Genomic DNA, 23265 nt, shown 5'->3' on the forward strand with positions numbered 1-23265 from the left:
GAAAACATCGTACATACATAAGAAAGACAAAATGTGACATTCGTTGTGCTCAGCTTGTATATGGTGTAGTTAATAGAAGCGATAATTAAAGACTTCAATGGAGATAAAATTTGATAAAATTAATACGTCATTACAGAGAATTACATAATTATTCATAAAAATGCGTAAGTTCATCTGAAAAAATGCACGGTCTAGTGTGTAACGACAAGAAAAGCGACCTGCTAACCTTACCTTGCCGGGCACTTGCCAAGAAAAAATACGATAATCACCAATAGGTAGTCACATAAATATAATTGCATAAGTGGTCATAAAATGTGTAAGTTCATATGAAAAAATGTGCACGGTCTGATGTGTAATCGACAAGAAGAGCGACCTGCTAACCTTACCTTGCCGGGCACTTGCCAAGAAAAAATACGATAATCATCAATAGGTAGTCACATAAATGTAATTGCATAAGTGGTCACAAAATGTGTAAGTTCATATGGAAAATATGCACGGTCTGATGTGTAACGACAAGAAGAGCGACCTGCTAACCTTACCTTGCCGGGCACTTGCCAAGAAAAAATACGATAATCATCAATAGGTAGTCACATAAATGTAATTGCATAAGTGGTCACAAAATGTGTAAGTTCATCTGGAAAATATGCACGGTCTGATGTGTAACGACAAGAAGAGCGACCTGCTAACCTTACCTTGCCGGGCACTTGCCAAAAAAAAATACGATAATCATCAATAAGTAGTCATGTGAATATAATTGCATAAGTGGTCATAAAAATTAGCAAATAGCATTACGGCGTGATAAATCATAAAGTATGTTCACTCAATAAAGAGTTTTATGTTTGACCTATGGTGGTTGCCTTTCGATTTCCTGGTTCTCAGAGTTTCGACGTGTACAACATTAGGGTGAGGAATGCTGCGAATCCGATATGGACCTGCGTATAGAAGTTCAAATTTACTGCACTTACCTTTTAATTTACTGGATAAATAGTGTGTACGTACTAGTATCTTCTGTCCAATGTGAAAGTCTCGACGTCTACAAACCTGTTTTTGCTGTCTTCTCCGGCGCTCTGCGGCACGTTTGATGTTGTTCAGCGCAATGTCAATTATTTCGTGGTGTCGTAATCGACGAGATGTAGGAAAATTTACTAACTCTTTGATTTTGTTTGGTGGTTCAACGTTTTTCAGTATAACAGACGGAGATAGCATAGTGGATTCATTTGGAATGGAATTAATTACATCTTGGAATGATTGTATGTGTGTGTCCCAATTATCATGTCTTTTGTGGCAGTATATTCTACACAGTTTGCCAATTTCTTTCATTAATCGTTCACAAGGGTTCGAAGAAGCGTGGTACTTGGATATATAAATCGGAGAAATGTTTCTAGCTCGTAACATGCGTGTCCATATAGCAGAACGAAATTGTGATCCATTATCTGAAATTACTCTCATCACATGCCCTACATGAAATAGAAAATGTTTTACAAATGCTTTCGAAACAGTTTTAGCAGTAGCTTTGCGTAACGGAGTGAAAGTAACAAATTTTGAAGTGAGTTCAACAGCGACAAAGATGTAGCAAAAACCTTTATTAGTTCTCGGAATTGGACCAAAAATGTCTACTGCGGCCATGGTTCTCAATTTAACAGGTACAATGGGATGTAATGGAGGAATATATGAAGTCGTATCTGATTTAGCTTTCTGACAGATTTTACATGACGCTAAAACTCGTCGTATACGTTTTTCCATGTTTGTAAAATAACAGTTCTGTCTCAATATAAGAAAACATTTTCTTGCTCCGTAATGTGCGTAACTTAAATGAGTATACCAGATTAATTTGTTAACAAGTTCGTCAGGAATGCATAATAACCAATTGTTGCTGTCAGGATGAGAGCGGCGAAACAGAATGTCATTGCGTACAGTGTAGTGGTTCCTAATCGTAACATTATTCTTATCTTGCCAAAGGTGTTTAATTTCTTTCCACACATTGTCTTTGCTTTGCTCTCGTGCTATGTCCTGTAATGACGATGAAATAAAATTTTCAAATGCAACTTGCTGAATGTACATGACACTGAAATTTGCTTTGCAGAAGTTGGTTGCTACTTCTTGCTGATTGTTGCTGAGAGAACGAGAAAGTGCGTCTGCTATTACATTTTGTGTGCCGGGAATGCAAACAATCGTAAAATTAAATTCCTGTAAATACAGTTTCCATCTGCTTAATCTATCATGAGTAAATTTAGCCGAAAGTAAGAATTGTATAGCTCTGTGATCTGTGTAAACGGTGGTATGTCTGCCATAAAGAAAGTGTCTAAATCTCGTAAAAGCCCAAACAACACATAATGTTTCTAGTTCTGTAACGGAGTAATTTCGTTCAGCAGGTGACAAAATGCGGTTTGCAAATGCGATGTTCTTAATTACTATTGAGCCATCTTCTTCAATTTCCTGAAAAATATGTACGCCTAAAGCTGTGTTGGAACTGTCGGTGGCAATGGAAAAATTTCTAGTAAGATCTGGGTGCGATAAAAGTGGAGCATTCAACAAAGCATGTTTCAGGTTCACGAATTCAGAATGTGCTTGCTTATCCCATGACCAAATAGTGTTTTTACCTGTTAATTGGCATAATCTAGGTGTATCTAACGCAGAATGATGAATAAATTTGCGAAAAAAGTTAATTAAGCCCAAAAAACTGCGTAATTGTTTCTTCGTTGTAGGAACAGTAATGTCACGTAGAGCTTGAAGTTTTTCCGGATCAGGCGCAATGCCTTCTGCTGAAATTACGTGTCCAAGAAATTTTATAGAAGTTTTACCAAAATGCGATTTACTGAGATTAACTGTGAGTCCTTGTGCGTGAAAAGTTTGCAACAGTCGTTCTAAAATCATATTGTGTTCAGTCCAGTTAGCTTCTGCGATAAGAATGTCGTCTACGTACGTCGTAATTCTGTCTTTCAGTTCTGTCGGAAGTATTGTGTTCAAACCGCGAATAAAAGCAGCAGAAGAAATAGTTAAGCCGAATGGTAATTTGCAAAACTGATAACAGTCACCAAAACAGAGAAAAGCTGTATATTTTCTGCAATTTGGATGAAGTTGAATTTGCCAAAATCCCGATTTCAGATCTAATGTGGAATAAATAGCTGTACCGTGAAATTTCTGTAGAAGTTCCTCTAATGTCTGTGGTCGATCTGTTTCATTAATAATAATGTCATTAATGTGACGTGAATCAAGTACAAGGCGAAGTGAGCCATCTTTTTTCTTAACAATATGTAGCGGGTTTATGTACGGACTAACTGCCGGTTCTATAATTCCTTGGTCGAGCATATCCTGCAATTCTTTTTTAACTTGTTCTCTGTGGATATATGGAATGGGATAATGCTTTGCTTTAAATGTATCGTGCTGTTTGACTTGAAATTCGTACATAAAGCCGGACATAGTACCAGGAATGTTATCGAAAACTGGGGCTTGCTGTAAAAGAATTTTGTGTAATTGCGTTCGTTCGTCGTCTGTATTTGCACTGCTTTGTTCAACTTTATTGGAAATCATCTGCATTACGTCGTAGTCAGTTTCGTCTGGAGTGTTATAGTTATGTACGTACGTGTCTGTGAACAATGCGGAATTACAGTCTATGTTACGTGTTGCGGAAATGACCTCTGTGCGGTTAATTGTTTGTTCTTCCGCAGATAAAGAATGCTGAAACTCTAAAGCTAATTGTACTTTTTCGTCCTTCAACATTAAATAAGAATTTTGAAAATCAACCACTGCGTCGTGTTGTACGAGAAAGTTAGTACCTAAAATTACGTCTGTTGTCAACAAGGGAACAATCCAAAAATTTGAGTGAAAAGTATGACCTCCAATACAAAATGATAAATGCGTCTGTAATTTCACATCCACTCCTTTACTCGATACTGCTCCTTTTACTTTCGTTTTGCCTAAAGGTAATGTGGGATAGGTGTTCTCTTTGTTACACTCGTTAAAAGTTTCTTCATTAATAACTGACATAGGTGATCCGGAATCAATTACTGCTGAAAATTTGGATGAACCAATTTTAATTTCGATGACAGGATGTGAAATGGTTTTCTGAACAACTGGTTTTTCCTGCAAAAGAGTATCTCGTATGTCGTCGAAAGTAATAGCATTTTCGTGAACAACATTATGCGTGTCTAAGGTAGTGCTCGTATTACTGGAAGATGCGTCCTGTACAGTATCTAGTCAGATTCTATCTGACGTGTTATTATTATCAGGAGGATGTTGTGGCATTTCTACTATTTGAACAGTTCTATTACTTCTTCCAGACGTATTACGCTCTGGATGATACCTACTGTCGGGTTCATTCATGAGAATAGGTTCTTGTGGATAATTTTGCTGTTGGTATGACCGACTGTTGTTAGATGTACGCTGAAAATTATGCTCATCGTTTTTACGTCTGTCGTGATAGTCGTTCCTATACGGTGCATTGCGATAAGAATTGAAATACTGTCTTCTCTGTACGTAGTTATTTTCTTGCTCCCGTGCGTTACTATTTGTTGGACCTGGGACTATACGTGCACGCGGCGAAGCATTAAAGCCTGGTTGACCTTGTGCATTCCATTGTTGGTTAGGTATGCTAACCGGCTGGTTTTGTTGCTGTTGTGAAAAACCTCTGTTGTTACTAAAATATGGCTCCTGTTGCTGAAAATTCTGACGATATTGACAATTAGAATCTTGTCTGTTATTAAAGTTTGGATGGTTGTCGGTCCTAAAGCGCCTGTTACCTCTCCTATTGAAATTACGTGTCTGATCATAATTACTGTAAGTTTGTTGGCTTTGGTTGTTATATGAAAATTTTTTGTTTACAAACGAATAATTAGATTGTTGTACTTCCAAGAGCTGTAACAGATCTCTGAATGCTGAAATATTTTACTTTTGCTGACCGGTTAGAAGTGAAACTCTTAATGACCGTGGTAATTTAGAGATACATAATTGAATGAGTGCGGATTCACTATAGGGTTCACTTAAATACTGGTTTTGTTGCACCATGTGCTCAAAAAATTGCGTGACACTAGGAAAATTTGTGTTCTCATAATTTGGCAAACTAATTAGCTGATCTTTAATTCCGCGCTGTGTCGTCTTCGACCAGTACGCTGACAGAAAAGCATTCTGAAATTCCTCTACTGAATAACATTGTCTCGCGATCGGCCTCATACGAGTTGCCGGTTCGCCTTCCAAAAAGCTGCAAATAAATTCCAGTTTGTGCGTAACGGGCCAAGTCGGTGGAAAAGCAAAGCTAAACTGTTGTATCCAATCTAGTGGGTGAATCTGTGTTCTGTCGTTTTTAAACACTTTAAACTTTCTCACTGACAGAAAATGTTTGTAATCGAAATTATCGTCTCTGTGTGATGGAACAGGTTCATGGTTGTAAGAGAATCTGTTGAACTGTGATTGTTCGGAATCAAAGTCGTGTGCTCTTTGTAGATTACCCAAATTACACGCGTTGCGCGAATCTGACAAATGTTCGCAAAGTGGCGTCTGCTGTGATGCGTTATTAACCGAAATACTTTTCATCTCTGTGACTTCCTGTTGTAAACTAGACAATTTTCTACGTAAAGTGTTATTAGATGAATCAATCTCATTAATTGTCTGCTGTAAATTTTGAAATTCAGGTGTTTGGTTAAATGAGACCGGTGAAATGTCGTCTGATTTGCTGTCATTAGTACTTTCAATAGCATCAATACGACTGGCCAATTCATCATATTTTTCAGTCAGTATTTTTGCCTGATCATCGTTTTTAGAATCGGACGCGTTAATCTGTTTTTGCAACTTACGTGTAATTTCGTTCAGATTTTTAACGTCAGCTTTGACGACATCGGAATCCTGTGTTATTTCTAATTCTTCAAATCTGTCTGTCACTGTCTGAATATCTGCTGTGTGTGTATCCGTTTTTGATTTAAGATCAGAAATTTCATCACGTAATTCCGCGTTCAACTGTTCGATGGTATTAATTTTGTCGGACATTGTAACAATATTGTTGTCTACGTATGTTTTTGCTTTCGCAAACATTTTACGTTTGTCTTCCTGTCTCTGAGCAGTGATTGTTTCCATTACTTGACGTTTTACTTTATTTTGATCATCAATAAATTTGCGGAAACGCGTATCACTGTTTTGTATGTGAAGACTAAGACGTTCGTTAATCTGTGTGTTCTGTTGTTCGAATTTCGCGTCAATCTTTTCATCCATTGTGCGCGAAAGTTCTGCTGTCATTGCTTTAAACTCGTCGCGCAATTGTGTAGCCTTTTCAGAGCATTGTTTAGCGACTGTACTGATTTCCGCTCTAAGTGTTTCTGTTGTAGCTGTTTGCAATTCCCTTAATTCCTGAGCAACAGACTTAATTTCTTCGCTACTTTTTCTTGAACAAGCCTCAATTTCCTCGCGTAACTGTTCCTTAGTGTCATAGCACTGCGTAGCAACGGCTCTAATTTGTTCACTAAGCTGCCTCGAATTGTTGTCTAATTTCTCATTTAACTGTTTGTTCTGCTCACTAAGTTGTTTGAGATTTTCATTAAATTGTTTATTATTTTCGCTCTGTTGTCTGACCTGTTCATTAAGTTGTTTGAGATTTACATCATTGTTGTCTAATTTTTCACTCTGTTGTTTGACCTGTTCACTAAGTTGTCTGAAATTTTGTTGCAAAAATGCCATAATTGGATCCGATAGAAAATTAGCATTTCTGTTCTCTGTGTTAATTAATGCTGGATCTGGAATTGTCTCATTTTGTGTAACCATTTGGTCATTTTGTAATTTACAAAAACGTTTATCAGTCGGATGTACATTGTCAGACACTATTTCGGAATTAAATAAATCCGTCGTACTTTCAGTACACTGACCATTTTCATTCAAAAAATTTGTCTGTGCGTTACTTGAATTTTCCAAACCGGGTGTGTTAACCTGGGCAGCGCTCATTACAATAGGGCGCCCCGCGTCATCAATTGTCGTCAAATTAACAGAGGAGACAAATGAGTTCTCTTGTTCATCATTAAGGTAAAAGTCGTCATTCGCGATTGGAACGCACTGACTGTTAGTGAACACAGCATTGTCATCATTACACTGCGTGTCACAATTACTATCGGTCATGTTGTTTAAGTCGGTAATTTCATTCAAAATACCTCGCGATACACTATTCACAGTCTTTCGCGGCATTTTAACAATAGTCACAAATATTCACAAAAGAAATAAGCACAATGCAAAAGTAACACACAAATACAACAGAGCAACGAATTGCCGATGATCTGAGGAAAGAAAGTCACAAATTAGTAAAAGCGTTGCGCCAAATTATAATTATATTTAAGCAAATAAGAGCAGATATCTGACTGTTTTTCAAAAGATTCTCTACGAAATACGATCCTGGACCGGATGTCGCCAAGTGTAACCTCCCCACGGAAAATTTAAAAGACAATACTTAATAGAAATGGAGCCACAGCTAAGTGTAACCTTCCCGCAAAAATATTAATGATAAAGACAATTAAACAAAATTAGTAATCTGACTCAAGTATAAGTTCTCCACACAAAATGTAAGATAATCCCATGATAATGAAACTACAGTGATAATCAAAACTCAATTTAACCGAAATGTCGGTCTTTGGCCCTGTGCAAAAATCAGAATTATTTTCTTACCTCAATATAACTGCATGTCAAAGTTCTGCTCTTATTCTGCGCCACAGCTTGCAGCAGATGCATCGCAATAACTAATTTTTGAAGTTAATTGAAAATTTTTTTGTTTAAAGGAAATGGAAGGAAATTGAATGATTCTTTAGTTAAAAAATTGCTTTGAAATCAGATTATTATTGGGGCGATTTGAAAATTAATTACAACGAATATAGATTAGATTATGTGATGAGCGCAAAGCTGCATGAATACTTATTTAATAAAATTATACCTCATCCTGAATCTCGACCATTGCTGTGCCGACGCCCGCCGACTGCTCTGGGCTACCACTACTCACAGACTCCTAGCACTACTGAGGACTGACTACTGCACACTGCTACTGCTACAGACAGACTGCTCGCTACTGCGAGTCGAGCGCAACTGCTCTGGTCAGAGATTCTACAATGTCTCAGCATCGCTGCCGCACAACATACGTGTTTCAACAGTTCACAAAAGAAGAGAATAAAAGTTTTTCAGTGAAGTGCTACAGAAGAATTGTAACGATTAGATGGGTAGATATGATAACTGATGAGGAAGTACTGAAGCGAGTTGGGGAAAACAGAAATCAGTATCACAGCTTGACTAAAGGAAGGGATGGGTTGATAGGAAACATTCTGAGGCATCAATAATTCTCAGATTAGTAACGGAGGGAAGTGTGGGCATTAAGAACTGTATAGGGAGACCAAGGCTTGAAAACTGTTACGCAGGTTTAACTGGATGTTGGTTGCAGTAGTTATGTAGAGTTGAAGAGGCTCGCACAGGATACGTGGAGAGCTGCATCAAACCAATCTTCCACATGTGTGGTTAACATAGAATGTTCTGGCCATGAAAACATTAACGTCGTTTTGTCTATCCAGTACAGGAGGGCTACTCAGAAAGTAAGGTACGATGAGTCGCGAAACAGTGAAAATCTGATGTAGCTTTGCACAGATGTGTTGGGTAGTGTCTCTAGTATGCCTGTCGATCACGTCAGGTCGCTCTTTTCAGTTCTGAGCGCACAGTGAGCACGTAAAGATGCCTAGGACAATAGTGTCTCCCGCCAAGTACGAGGTGCATTCAAGTTCTAAGGCCTCCGATTTTTTTTCTGATTAACTACTCTCCCGAAATCGATAAAACTGGCGTTACTTCTCGACGTAATTGCCCTGCAGACGTACACATTTTTCACAACGCTGACGCCATGATTCCATGGCAGCGGCGAAGGCTTCTTTAGGAGTCTGTTTTGACCACTGGAAAATCGCTGAGGCAATAGCAGCACGGCTGGTGAATGTGCGGCCACGGAGAGTGTCTTTCATTGTTGGAAAAAGCCAAAAGTCACTAGGAGCCAGGTCAAGTGAGTAGGGAGCATGAGGAATCACTTCAAAGTTGTTATCACGAAGAAACTGCTGCGTAACGTTAGCTCGATGTGCGGGTGCGTTGTCTTGGTGAAACAGCACACGCGAAGCCCTTCCCGGACGTTTTTGTAGCAGTGCAGGAAGGAATTTGTTCTTCAAAACATTTTCGTAGGATGCACCTGTTACCGTAGTGCCCTTTGGAACGCAATGGGTAAGGATTACGCCCTCGCTGTCCCAGAACATGGACACCATCATTTTTTCAACACTGGCGGTTACCCGAAATTTTTTTGGTGGTGATGAATCTGTGTGCTTCCATTGAGCTGACTGGCGCTTTGTTTCTGGATTGAAAAATGGCATCCACGTCTCATCCATTGTCACAACCGACGAAAGAAAGTCCCATTCATGCTGTGTTGCGCATCAACATTGCTTGGCAACATGCCACACGGGCAGATGTGGTCGTCCGTCAGCATTCGTGGCACCCACCTGGATGACACTTTTCGCGTTTTCAGGTCGTCATGCAGGATTGTGTGCACAGAACCCACAAAAATGCCAACTCTGGAGGCGATCTGTTCAACAGTCATTCGGCGATCCCCCAAAACAATTCTCTCCACTTTCTCGATCATGTCGTCAGACCGGCTTGTGCGAGCCCGAGGTTGTTTCGGTTTGTTGTCACACGACGTTCTGCCTTCATTAAACTGTCGCACCCAACAACGCACTTTCGACACATCCATAACTCGATCACCACATGTCTCCTTCAACTGTCGATGAATTTCAATTGGTTTCACACCACGCAAATTCAGAAAACGAATGATTGCACGCTGTTCAAGTAAGGAAAACGTCGCCATTTTAAGTATTTAAAACAGTTCTAATTCTCGCCGCTGGCGGTAAAATTCCATCTGCCGTACGGTGCTGCCATCTCTGGGACGTATTGACAATGAACGCGGCCTCATTTTAAAACATTGCGCATGTTTCTATCTCTTTCCAGTCCGGAGAAAAAAAATCGGAGGCCTTAGAACTTGAATGCACCTCGTATTGCTGCCCGCTGCGAGGTTTCGCCTGATTTCACGCAACCCCCACATAACATTCCTGTCATGCATTTCCTTCCTCATGACAGTTCTCGGCCGCACACTGCAGGGGCTTTGAGGACACCATTTTTGATGGGAAGTGTTTGATCACCCACTATTCTATCCGGATTTAGCTCCCTCTTCTGACAGTCATCTCTGTTCACACGGAACGCTGGCTGTGAAGACGACATTTTGCCACAGACAAAGAACTGCAGACCAGCGTAGAGAAGTGGCGGAAAGCACAGGCGGCTGCCCTCTATGGCGGAAGTGTTGGGAAGTTGGTACAACGCTACTACAAATGTCTAAGTCGGAGCGGCAACTATGTTGACAAGTAGCTGGAGGGTGTACCAAATAAAAGAGTTTTGATTTTCACTGTAATTTCCATTTCGTGACCGATCGAATCTTACTTTCCAAATAGCCCTCGTAAAATTGTGCCAAGTACTCTTAGGGTGATTTCTTAATCCCTGTGCAACAAACATTAAGAGAACTGATGAACATGAGTTTTGAAAATGGTTGTTTGAATTCATAGAAAGATTAAACGAAGGTAGTACCTCTAAGTTCAGCTTATCTAGAAAAAAATCCTGTGCAACGTACCTTGAGATATTCCTCCTTTAGGTGCTCCTTCGCGAGCAGATCAACAAGTCTGACGTCGACATCTAGGTCGATTGCTTTAGCCGTGGCCAGGACCAGTCTCGGACCCGGACTTGCTGGGTAATAGTACAGCGTAATAGGCATGCTTGCGTACAGTCTGAAAACAGACCGAAATCAACCTAAATCAGGATGGACATAGCTGTTAGAACGTCAAGCAGTGCTGTCAATAAACTCAAGTGCTGGAGTACCATGACTTATTTCACTGACAGTCGGCAACTTATTATTGTGACTGTAAAATTTATATTTGGCAGGTCGCGTTTTTTCTGCTATTTTATTGGGAATCGATGCTTACGGAACCTCATTCCGATTTGACACTTCGAACGCTTATCAGCGGTATGCCTAATTCTGCGAGTATATTCCACAGTAGGGTCCTAAGCTTTTTGTGCATTCCTTTGTAGATACTGTCTTACTTCCTTTTCCTTCCTTACTGTTTTTTTCTGAATTAAGAATTACTATTTGGACAAATTCGACGCCATCTTCTGCTCCGGTAGCGAATGACTAACCTCCGCCCCACACTGCGACGAGAGCAAATTTATATTGCAGATAGTTTCTTACGCCGCTTTCGTATATGAAATAGTGGCGCATGTTTTGTATACACAATGTCAATAAGTACGCCCATGGTGAAAACGATCAGACGTTAGATTTCTAAACAGTTTGGGAAATATTTATAGTGAGAATCTAGCACTTATGAGAACATATTGAACAGTACAAAACCCAGTGAAGTAGTATTACCCTTTATGTATATGGACAGGGCGACACAAAACGAATACAGAAATTACAAACGGCTGTAACGATTTAATGCATAGTGACACGTCGATAACAGTTACACAGAATGTAAAAGAAAGTCCAAAATTTCGATCGTTGATCAAGCACAGTGACGTAGATCCGTTGGGTCGGTCGTACTTTCTGCATTCTGTACTCGGCCACCTAGATACCCGGACCTCACACCCTTTTTTTGACGGGTTTATGTGAAAGACCTTGAATATGAGTGTCTTTTGCGGAAAAAATTCCAAAACACAAAATGTGCATTATCAACGCTCTCGATTTGACGACCCACTTAAATTTCAGAATATATGGCGTGAAAGACTATCGTTTCGATGTTGTCCTTGTGACTAAGACTGGCATGGAACACCTGTAAGGAACCTGAAAAAAATTGAACTTTCTTTTACAGGCTTTCACTTCACGAGATACTGCGGGGTGATTTGGAATTTAATCCAGGACATTTTACACAACTACCTTTCCTTCAGTTCCGCGCCAAACACCGCCTAGCCTAGTTTCAAGCGCCTTCGGCTACCGATGTACCTTGTAAATTACACTGCTCACCTGTACGTATTAACTTGCTTTCCTACTAGTGGTTACTTAATCCTTTAATTTAAGTAGACCACGTGTAAACTCCAGTGACATCACAGAGATCGTCGTATTTTAGTAACGTTTCTTCTGTTTCAGAGCAATAATTTTTAATAGTTACTTGAGATGGATTAGTATGAGACACTTTCATCATACTGCAGTTGGTTGGTAATGTTACACGCTTGCATTGACCATGTTTTAGCAGCATCTTTCAAATCAAAGACTTCATCTGCATGCATTGCAATTATATGGAATGTGTCCACAGCTTTAGCTGACTCTACAATCTTGTGTAAATCTTGCCAAACATAGGCCGTACTTACGTTTCTTCGTTTCATTATAATTGTAAAATCTCTGCCGCAGGTCAAAAAACAGTACCAAAAAAAAAAAAAAAAAAAAACTGAACAGAAACTTGTGTGTTTCCTCTTCAAACTATTCCAGGCTTAGCAGAAACACCACAGAAAACGCAGCTGTGCTCTTTTTATTTTGGTCAACACAGAGGTCTGACCTGCTGACAAGTGTCTTACGTGTAACCAGCCCCAAACGGGCGATTTTAAACAAGCACGAAGAAACCTGAGAACTACTTCGTGCAGCAAGATCTCCTGCATCTACATGACTACTCTGCATTTCAGAGGGTTCTTCGAACCACCTTCAGTCTATTTGTCTACCGTTCCAATTTCTAACAGCACGTGTAGAAAAATGAACTCTTAAATCATTCTATATGAGCTCTGATTGCCCATATTTTATTATGATGGCCATTTCTCTCTATGTAGAATATTTTCACATTCAGAGGAGTAAGTTGGTGGCTGAAATTTCTTGAAAAGATCTCACTGCCACGTAAACTCCTTTGTTTTTATGGTTGTCACCACAACTCGCTTATCGTATCTGTGACACTCTTTCCCTTATTTCACGATAATACAAAACGTGCTGCCCTTCTTTGAACTTTTTCAATGCCCTGTCGATCCTATGTGGTAAGTATCCCACACAGCACAGCGGTACTCTAGCAGAGGACGAACAAGTGTAGTGTAGGCAGTTGCTTTAATAGACCTGTTTCATTTCTAAGTGTCCTGGCAATAAAATTTCGCCCACATACACATACAATTCATCTCCTAAATGGAAGAGAGCGTTACGCATAGCACCTGGACCTCCCGAGGGAATCACTGCTGGGCAGAAAAATCACACGCCTGCTCGTACTGTTTATTTGGAACATTTCCTCTCCGTTATTTGGCACTTGTAACAAGTCTAGGGGAATGCAAGAGAGAACCGAGAATACAATAGCACTGGAAACGTGTTTTTTTTTTTAAGTCAGAAAATTTGACATTTATACCCTTCGTTTGTATAACACAGAAGGTGGTTTTGACGTTAGGCAACGAACAACATGCATTGGTCTACACTGACAGAATTCTGAAAAGGGAGACTTACATGAGAACTGAGACTTTAGCAGTAACGAGGTGAGCTCCCTGATGCACACGGCAGATCTGCCTCCCACCGATTTGGCAGTGCCCTATATACTGCCCGGCTCGAAACGCCGAGTCACCTAGACGTGGGTGTTCCTGACGAAGCAATTGGGCCGCGTCGTTTAAAACACTGGAGTCTTTACTTCCTCTCCTGCCACTGATCAAGGAAATTCGTCTAGTCATTTTGCTATTTAACGCCGTTGCCGTCAAGGTCACAACGGCGTGCTCGCCTAGCGTAACGCGCAGAGCGCTAGTTTCCGGGACAGGGAGGTAGGCTAGGCACGGATCGAATCCGCACCGCGACTTTACAATCGTGTGCTGGCGCAACGGCCAGCCTCAACCCTTCCTTTAGGCGGTTTTCCACGCTGTTTTAAGCAAATGATGGATTTACGTCTCAGGTAATACGATACTCAAACAGTTAAAGTTCGATTACACAAAACAAAGCACACACGATTCACAACAGATGCTCACACGGTTTCTTTCCCTTATGAAATATATTCACGTATTGCGAATATGTATTAGCGTCAGCTAAGAGTCGAGCACAATATTATTGCACCTGAGAGTGAGCGTAAGCGTACTTCAGTCAGCTTATCGTGAGTTTTTATCTTGATACTTCAAGAGGACACGGTGAACCATTTGATACTGTATGCACAAGTGTCCTGAAATCTTTCACAGTGCGATATGTTTTCCTTAATCACCACTGTATTTCGTTACTGTAACGCCACCGCATGTTTCCGATATCAGCCATGGGAGCCCAAGTGCAATAATATCGTCGTCCAGTAGCACTACTGACAAATGAAAATAAATGTCGGACTGGGACTCGAACACTTATTTCCCACCTGTCATGAGCAGTCACCTTAACCAATTCGGCCATCTGAGCACGCCTCCATTGGTGGTCCAAACCTCCGTATGTCACGTAGCCACAATACAAATGCTCGCACATTTTTTAATCTAAGCACAGGAAGAGCGATGTTTTTTTGTGTCGTCATGTTATTCACGTCCGGCGCGATCGCACTAAAGTGACAAAAGTCATGGGACACCTCCTAATAGCGTGTCGGATCTCCTTTCGCCCGGCGTAGTGCAGCAACTCGACGTGGCATGGACTCAAGTTGATGGAGCTCCCCTGCAGAAATGTTGAACCACGCTGCTTCTATAGCCGTCCATATTTGCGCCACTGTTGTCAGTGCAGGATGTTGTGCACGAACTGACCTCCCGATTATGTCCCAAACATGTAGGATTCATGTAGTGCGATTAGATGGCCAAATCATTCGTTCGAATTATCCAGAATGTTCTTCAACCAATCGCGAACAATTGTCGACTCTGATACTACATGCTTATTTGCGACCATGAAGTTCACGAGTGGCTAAAAATGGTCTCCAAGTAGCTGAACATAAGCTTTTCCATTCAGTGATCGATTCAGTCGAACCAGAGGACCCAGACCACTCTATGTAAACATACCCCACGTCGTTATTGAGCCACCACCAACTTCCACAGTGCTTTGTAGACAACTTGGGTCCATAGTTTCGTGGGGCTTGTGCCACAGTCAGATCCTGCAATCAGCTCCTACCAACTGAAATCCGGATTATCTGACCAGGCCACAGTTTTCCAGTCGTCTAGAGTCCAACCGATATGGTCACGAGCCCAGGAGAGTCGCTGCAGGCGATGTTTTGCTAATAGCAAAGGCACTCGCGTCTGTCGTCTGCCTTAGCCCGTTAACTCCAAATTTCGCCACGCTCCTAACGGAAATGTTTATCGTTATGTCCCACACTGATTTCTGCTGTTATTTCACGAACTGTTGCTTGACTGTTAGCACTGACAACTCTACGCAAAAGCCGCTGCTCTCGGTCGTTAAGTGAATGCTGCCGCGCTCGTGATGAGAGATAATGCCTGAAATTTGGTATTCTCGGCACACTCTTCACACTGTGGATTTCGCAATATTGATTTCCTTAACTATTTCCGAAATGGAATGTTCCATGTGTCTATCTCTACTCTACCATTCTACGTTAATTCCTGTTGTGAGACCAAATTCACGTCGGAAACCTTTTCATATGAATCACGTGAATACAAATGACAGCCCCACCAATGCACTGCCATTTTGTACCTTGTGTACGCGATGCTACCGCCATCTGAATGTGTGCATATCGCTATCCCATGACTTTTTTTTTCTTTTCAGTGTTTATCATGAATGTTGACAGTGTCCTGTTTACGCAGTACTTGCATTTCTTACTTTCCACTGTAGTAAATGTTTTTGCTGCGTAAACACAGACACTGTCGCCATAAATGATATTCTCTTCCTTACGTTACATTGAAGATTGTGGTATTAAAAGAGCATCTAGCCACAAAGTTAAGGATTGAAATAAATTTTACTAAATTCTGGAAAAGCGACCCAGAGATGGGGATAAATCTTAGGAAAAGAAAAGGACCTATAGAATTTTAAGGTCACTGTTGTGAAGCGTTTAACCGTTGCTAGTAACTAGTGTAATTATTTTCATCCATTTCAGGACAGGAGATTTATGTGGGTTATTTTATTTCCACTGCATGATTCCCACCCAAGTGACATTTCTGAGATGAGCAGAAGATATTTTTTATTCATGTTTGCAGTCTTAAAACAGACAAGCCATTTAAATTACCAATACCATCTCAATATGAACAAACGTAGCACACTTTGTCGTTCATAATGCCTAGCCAAGTCTCCGCAATATCCTTTCTTTCAGGAGTGTTAGTTCTGCATGGTTTGAAGGAGAGCTTCGGTAAAGTTTGGAAAGTAGGAGACAAAGTACTGGCAGAAGTAAAGCTGTGTTGACGGGGTGTGAGTCGTGCTTGGGTAGCTCAGATGGTAGAGCACTTGCCCGCGAAAGGCAAAGGTCCCGAGTTCGAGTCTCGGTCCGGCACACAGTTTTAATCTGCCAGAAAGTTTCATATCAGCGCACACTCCGCTGCAGAGTGAAAATCTCATTCTGGAAACATCCCCCAGGCTGTGCCTAAGCCATGTCTCCGCAATATCCTTTCTTTCAGGAGTGCTGGTTCTGCAAGGTTCGCAGGAGAGCTTCGGTAAAGTTTGGAAAGGAGGAGACAAGGTACTGGCAGAAGTAAAGCTGTGTGGACGGGGTGTGAGTCGTGCTTGGGTAGCTCAGATGGTAGAGCACTTGTCCGCGAAAGGCAAAGGTCCCGAGTTCGAATCTCGATCTGGCACACAGTTCTAATCTGCCAGGAAGTTTCACACTTTGTCGTCTTTGCACTAAAACAGACCGAGTCTGCTTTCACACTAAATGAGCTGGTACAAATCATGACACCTTTATCGGAAACCAGGTACTTACCAAGTTAATTGGGCATGTGGTGCAATTAAAGTGTGCATCATTCGCACTAGGCATCCGTACTGAATGTAAACTATCGAGAAATGAGCAAGGCAAGAGAGCAATCAGTCCACTGTTAAAGAAAGATAGCTCCTCTAACTCATGTAAATGATTGCTGTTTTCCTAATTCGGCCTGTACATATGTGAGTGTGTGATCATTTTGTTATGAAGAAAGTGCCTGTTGGGTAACAAAAATTTATTAACTGAAGCGTTCGATACCGCTTCGCCATCAATTCACCGTTCACACCAAACCAAGACCTCGGGCTACGCTACAGATCAATATGTCACCACAACCTATTGTCAGAATTTTCAGAAAACTAAAGAAATATTGTCAGCGCTCTTTCCAACTAAGTATTTGTAACAATGGTTCTAATAGACTATAACACCTTCAGGAGCTCTAATGAGAGCTCCAATTGACTGTGGAATGTGTAGGGTAAGATTTTAGACGTAGGATACGTGACCACTCAACCATTCTGACACGTTTAACAGTTAGGCCATTTAAGTCTATGTCATGATGGATTTTCGAGCTGGTCTCAGATTTTTTCCGATGAAGTCGGAGGGCCAGTCCAGCAATGTAACAGTAGTGGAATTTTTCTCAAGTTAAGCAATTCCAGTTTCAACCCAGCACACGTGAGAACTATTATTAAAGTTATATCCCTCGTGAAGGTGACGGGGAAAAGTGCGTGAAAGACAGAGAGATCAGCATTTAACTATGGAAACTGTGATACGTTCTGTGTTGGAGAAACAAACAGGAGTTTTGAAGTTTTTTCAAGAAGCATGCAAAAACGAGTGAAAAGATGGCCTTCGGGTTGCATTTGAATTGCAAGAGGCATGAATTCAAAAATATTTGTGAATACTGGTAGGAACTGCGTGGATCCCCAAAACGTCAGTACCTGAAAATTTTGGAGAGAAGAAAGGAACATTTCGATTCATCTGCATCTACATGTACTCTCCGCAGGCTACCTAGCGGTGCGTGGGTTAGGGTATTTTGTGAACCACTATCACTTCCCCCTTTTCCTGCTCCAGTCGCGAGTAGTTTGAGGGAAGAGCAACTGACAGTTATTCTCCCTGTGGGCTCGACCCTCTGTATTTTTATCTTCATGGTCTTTCCGCGAGATACGCACAGGAGGAAGCAGTATATTTGTCGACTCTTCGAGGAGCGTACCCCTCGTACGTTTAACAATGAACTACACCGTGATGCAGAAAGCTTATCTTGCAGCAGCTGCCACTGGAGATGGTTGGTGATGTCTGTGTCGCTTTCGTGCTTACTAAGTGAACATGTAACGAATTGCGCTGCTCTTCTTTTGATCTTCCCTATTTCCTCTACCAACCGTATCTGGTACGAATACATACTGAGGAGCAACATTCAGGTACTGGGCGAACGAGGGTTTTGCAAGCTACTTCATTTTTTGACAGATTACTTTTCCTGAGGATTCGGCCGATAAATCTCAGTCTGTCATCAGCCCTTTCTGCGATTAGTTTTGCGTGGCTCGCTGTGAATTCCGCTTACGCATATACCCCGATATTTTATGGAAGTAACTGTTCCCAGTGATTTTTGTGCAATCGTGTAATCCTACACTGACGGATCGTTCTGTTTGTGTGTAACCAGTACCTTACATTCGTTTACGAACAGGGTCGATTTTCACTCCCTGCACCAAGTGTCTATGCTTTGCAGGTCTTTCTGCATTTCGTTACAATTTTCTAGCGTTGCGACTTCTTTGTATACAACAACATCATCTGCGAAAAGTCTCATGCAACGAAGCTACAAAGCGCTGAAGTTATATGCGCCGGCCCCTTATATGTACGTATACACAGGATGATTCCGTGAAGTTACAATCATTCAGGGATGATGGACAAATATAAATGTATCAATTTGAGGTAAGGGATCTGGTCTGGAAACGACTGACTCTGTAGTTATAATCGAAAATCGTTCTGATACCTCGGGCAGTGGAATACGTGTACCGATACTGTTGTTGCTAAGATTTTAGGGTATGAAATTTTCAAAGGAAGTAGTGTGGACCAATACAAGAAGAAATGCCCAGTTCGCATGAGTTATAAGATGCATAGCTGAGGAACTAAAACCACTTGCTCATCTTCACTACTGGGAAACACATCTCTGTTGAACAATTGCTCATAACTCTCACGGTATGCACTTTACGGCCCTTGTTTACTTGACTTTTTATGTTTTGGTCCATATTACCGCCTCTGTATGTTGCGTATGCTCAGTCTTAGCAACAACAGTACCTATCACTACGGAATCGCCCTGTATGTATAGGTACAAGGCGTCGTCCGTCTGCGAGTTCGACGCTCCTTAGCGTGGTTTGATGACGTTTCCTGACACGGTTCCTATCCTCATTTTGTTCTGGAGGCACCTTCTACATCCTCGAAGTTTCTCGGTGTAGTAGTGAAACACCCTGCGTGTACTGTGAAAAATGGGCCTAACAGTCCCTTGGGGTACGCCCGAAGTCACTTTTATGTCTGTAGACTTCTACCCATTGAGAATGTCATGCTGTGTTCTGTTTGCTAGACACTGTTCAGTCCAATCACACAGTTGGTCCATGCTCGTATCTCGCTCATTAAGCGGCAGAGCACATTCTCCAGTTGGACAGAGATGGGAAGGTAATCGACTGTGTCCTCTTCAAAAGAGCCATTCCGGTATTTGCCTTCAGCGATCCAGGGAAACCGTGGGAAATACACACCTCGATGGACGAACGGGGAATCTGACCTTGTACTCCCGACTGCGTCCACTACGTCAGCAGGCCAGTAAAAGTTGAAGAGGAGATATGCACTAAACATCGAAAAGATCTGGATCTATTATTAAGTGAACAGAGTTTCAGCACGGAAGTTACTCTTATACACGCTGCTGGTCATTGAAATTGCAACACCATGCACATAGAATGCAACAGATATCAATTTGGCACGAAGTGTACTTCATGCCTGGATATACAAATGAACAGTATTTCATGCAACAGCTCGAAGTAGTTGGGAGTAACTCCATTTACAGTCTATATGTTGCTCTTTCCACTTTGGCCCGCACGATTGTTTTGGTTTGGTTTTTAATTTGGCGCGGGTCAACTACATCACTTTTCTGTGTCACTCCGGACTGCAACGATTGTGCGAGTTCCCGGTTTTGCCAGCTTTTTTGTTCCGTTTTGTGACTACCGGAGGGCAAAAGATCACTTAAAACTTAAACAAGACAGAGGCATGTGTCTCCGAGGTAAATACAACATATTTTCGCATATTTCGTTAGTTTAAGGGAATTCCTGCATAATTTTAGGCTGGTAAGGTTTTACTTAACATATATAAGATATTTCAGCAAATGCATGAAGTGCCATTTGGGTGTTACACTTGTCTGTACTTTGAGTAGCACGATCATGCTAGAGATATTTTGAATAAACGGTCACCATGATAATCTTTTTCAGTTTTTTTACCCGATTCTACAGATTATAATGAATGGAAATTGGTACATTTCAGATAACGGTTAAAACATTCTTTCAGGGCGAAAGAGTTAAGGAAGAATTTTACAACGGGTTTCTCATTCGTAAGCGTATTTGTATATTGTTCGTGAGAAGATCGCGTTACGCTTCGTGTAAGACAGAGGGACGTGTAACAGCACATGTCAGGATTCAATAACAGTGGGATCGTGGCCTATTGAAACAGCAGTTTATTTCTTTATTGCTGCTCGCGTTGGTCGAGGCCAAAACTGTAAATGTAATATCCAAGATATTTGTTCGATAAGTCCATACCCACCGTCATGCAAGATCTCAACGGCTCCATGTGACCAGCGCCCAACAGGACAGGTATACTGTTCGCTCGGCCGTGAAGGATCGAACAGACTTGTCACGCACGTAGTACCAGGAAATGGGCGCGTCAACAGTTTTTCCCAAGTAATCTATGAAAATTATTCTTGGGAATACCAAAAACAGTGCCCCTCACCTTACCAGCTGACAAAATAGTCTTTGCATTCTTCCGTGCAATTTCATCAACCTTTGTCCATTGTTTTGACTGCCGTTTTGACTCTGATGTGCAATGATTCATCAAGGTTTTATGAATTCACTAATCGGTGCGAAAAGCCTTGCGGTTAAAGATCGCCAGACAGTGTGTTGAAATGTCGTGTCGGATGCGCTTTCTGTCGTTTGTGAGCAATCGCGACACCCAACTCGCACGCAACTTCTTCACTGTCAATTCTCCGTGCAGGATGTTATGCACTCGCTCAGTTGAGTTGCCTACAGTCTCAGCAATCCCACGAATTTTTGTCTGACGGTCTTGCATTGTCATGTCATGGATTTTGTCAGTTCTTTTCTTCCTGTGGCCTCAATTGGACGGATGAAGCGTGCTTCGTCTTTGGTGCTTGCTCACCCATGTTTAAATTCATTAGCCCAAAAATAAATGGTCTCCAATGATGGTGCCATGTCCACGCACATTTTGTTTTGATTTGTATGGCAGTCCAGCCCTTCAAATGAAATGTTTAATAACAGCATGCAACTCTGTTTCCTCCCCTTCACCAATACAGACCAGTTCAGACGGCTGTCAACGATAGGTACGCTGTACATTGTTGAAATTATTTATAGGATTCTTGGGACAATCAGTCTTACAAATTGTGATGGAGAAACAAAAATGTTCCAGTCTTTCGTGGAAATTTCCTACACTTATCAAACTACCCTCGTGGCCGTGTTTGGGGGCTCTAATGAGGACAAATGATACCATATTGCACTCACCGTCGTCTCATAAGCTCGGGTATGGTTGGATGGCGTTCCACTGGGGACACAACACGATGTCCTCTACTTCACATTGCCGGTAATTTGGACAGCAGCTGCTGTATTTGTGCCTTCTTGAGGCTGGTTGCTCTGCCCTAGCTTCAAAATCTCATTCAACAAGACAACACGAGACAGCAAGTTTCAGTACCGTCCTGACCTACGTCGATACAGAGCGAATTCGACTATTGCCTCGGGCAGCACGCTCTCCGTATCTCTCACCCTGTGAAATCATTTCATAGTGGGTGACAGGGAGGATGGTATTCTACCACTCGCCACCTACTACAATTTATGAATTCCAATATAGAGCTGAAGCAACATGCAATAATGTAATTATATGTCATCCAACCTCAGTTTGACTCGTTACACAGACAGGTGGCAGCTCTGTGCACTAAATTTCGCGATATTCACACCATAAAATCAACCATAAATTTAGTCATGTATTCTTCCTACTATACGCACAGCAAACAGAATTGCGTTATTTGCTGTCATTTCCAGTATTGCAGTTTTAAACAATGTACTTGAGTATGTTGTACCAGAACGTTTTGGTGGTAAAAAAGAAACAGTGCGATTTAACTCCATGTCGACATGACAGTATCATATACGGAAGCTTAAATTGGTCAGGGACAGGTACTTAAAGCGACTGTGTGGTTTTTAAAAGAACTATCTCGGCATTTTCCTCCGGCTTTCAGGGGGTCCATTGTTCTACAATTAGGAAACCATTTGATTCCTTTGTAAGTTGAGTATACGAGCTTTTTTCTGTAATGCTGGTAAAAATCTTGTATCCAGATTGAAATTTTACTCTGCAGTGGAGTGTGCGTTGATATGAAACTTCCTGGCTGATTAAAATTGTGTGCCGGACCGGACCGAGCACTTGCCCGCGAAAGGCAAAGGTCCTGAGTTCGAGTCTCGGACCGGCACACAGCTTTAATCAGCCAGAAAATTTTATTTCTCCGCACACTCTGCTTTGCCTTTCTCGGGCAGGTGCTCGGTCCGGCACATAGTCTTAATCTGCCAGGAAGTTTCAAAAATCTTGTACATTACGGAGAGGAGGCTGATGGTTCTAGCTTCTTTTGTTTTTTGCGTGTGGTCCTTCTTGTGAAATAGAACGCTTACAGCATTATCTCGGTTTTGAGGAAACACAGTTATTTCTGAGACAATCTGTAAATAATTTTGCAAGGTTTTTGTCCTTTCTACCATAACATCTCATGACGCCTTCCATTTCTTCACACCAAGAATGTCATTAATTTCATTATTAAACATCTGTCTCAAGTTCACTTAACTATACAAACGCTCAAAGAAGGCTTGTAATGCCTGTAAAATTCTCTGTTTATACACTCCTGGAAATTGATATAAGAACACCGTGAATTCATTGTCCCAGGAAGGGGAAACTTTATTGACACATTCCTGGGGTCAGATACATCACATGATCACACTGACAGAACCACAGGCACATAGACACAGGCAACAGAGCATGCACAATGTCGGCACTAGTACAGTGTATATCCACCTTTCGCAGCAATGCAGGCTGCTATTCTCCCATGGAGACGATCGTAGAGATGCTGGATGTAGTCCTGTGGAACGGCTTGCCATGCCATTTCCACCTGGCGCCTCAGTTGGACCAGCGTTCGTGCTGGACGTGCAGA

General features: G+C 41.5%; 1 protein-coding gene across 3 annotated transcripts in view; it reads right to left on the reverse strand.

Moving 5' to 3' along the window:
- Window positions 1-23265, reverse strand: part of LOC126198666 (glutathione S-transferase 1-like) — a 65085-nt gene that overhangs the window by 13463 nt on the left and 28357 nt on the right. For 2 of the 3 annotated variants that reach the window (XM_049935149.1, XM_049935150.1), the window contains exon 2: window positions 10655-10808. In XM_049935149.1, the coding sequence (XP_049791106.1) occupies window positions 10655-10808 (154 nt within the window). Of the gene's footprint in view, window positions 1-10654; window positions 10809-13477; window positions 13517-23265 lie in introns of those variants that run through there. The other variant, XM_049935151.1, reaches the window with a different exon arrangement.

Source organism: Schistocerca nitens, chromosome 8 (assembly GCF_023898315.1).
Source record: "Schistocerca nitens isolate TAMUIC-IGC-003100 chromosome 8, iqSchNite1.1, whole genome shotgun sequence".
Lineage (NCBI taxonomy): Eukaryota > Metazoa > Arthropoda > Insecta > Orthoptera > Acrididae > Schistocerca > Schistocerca nitens.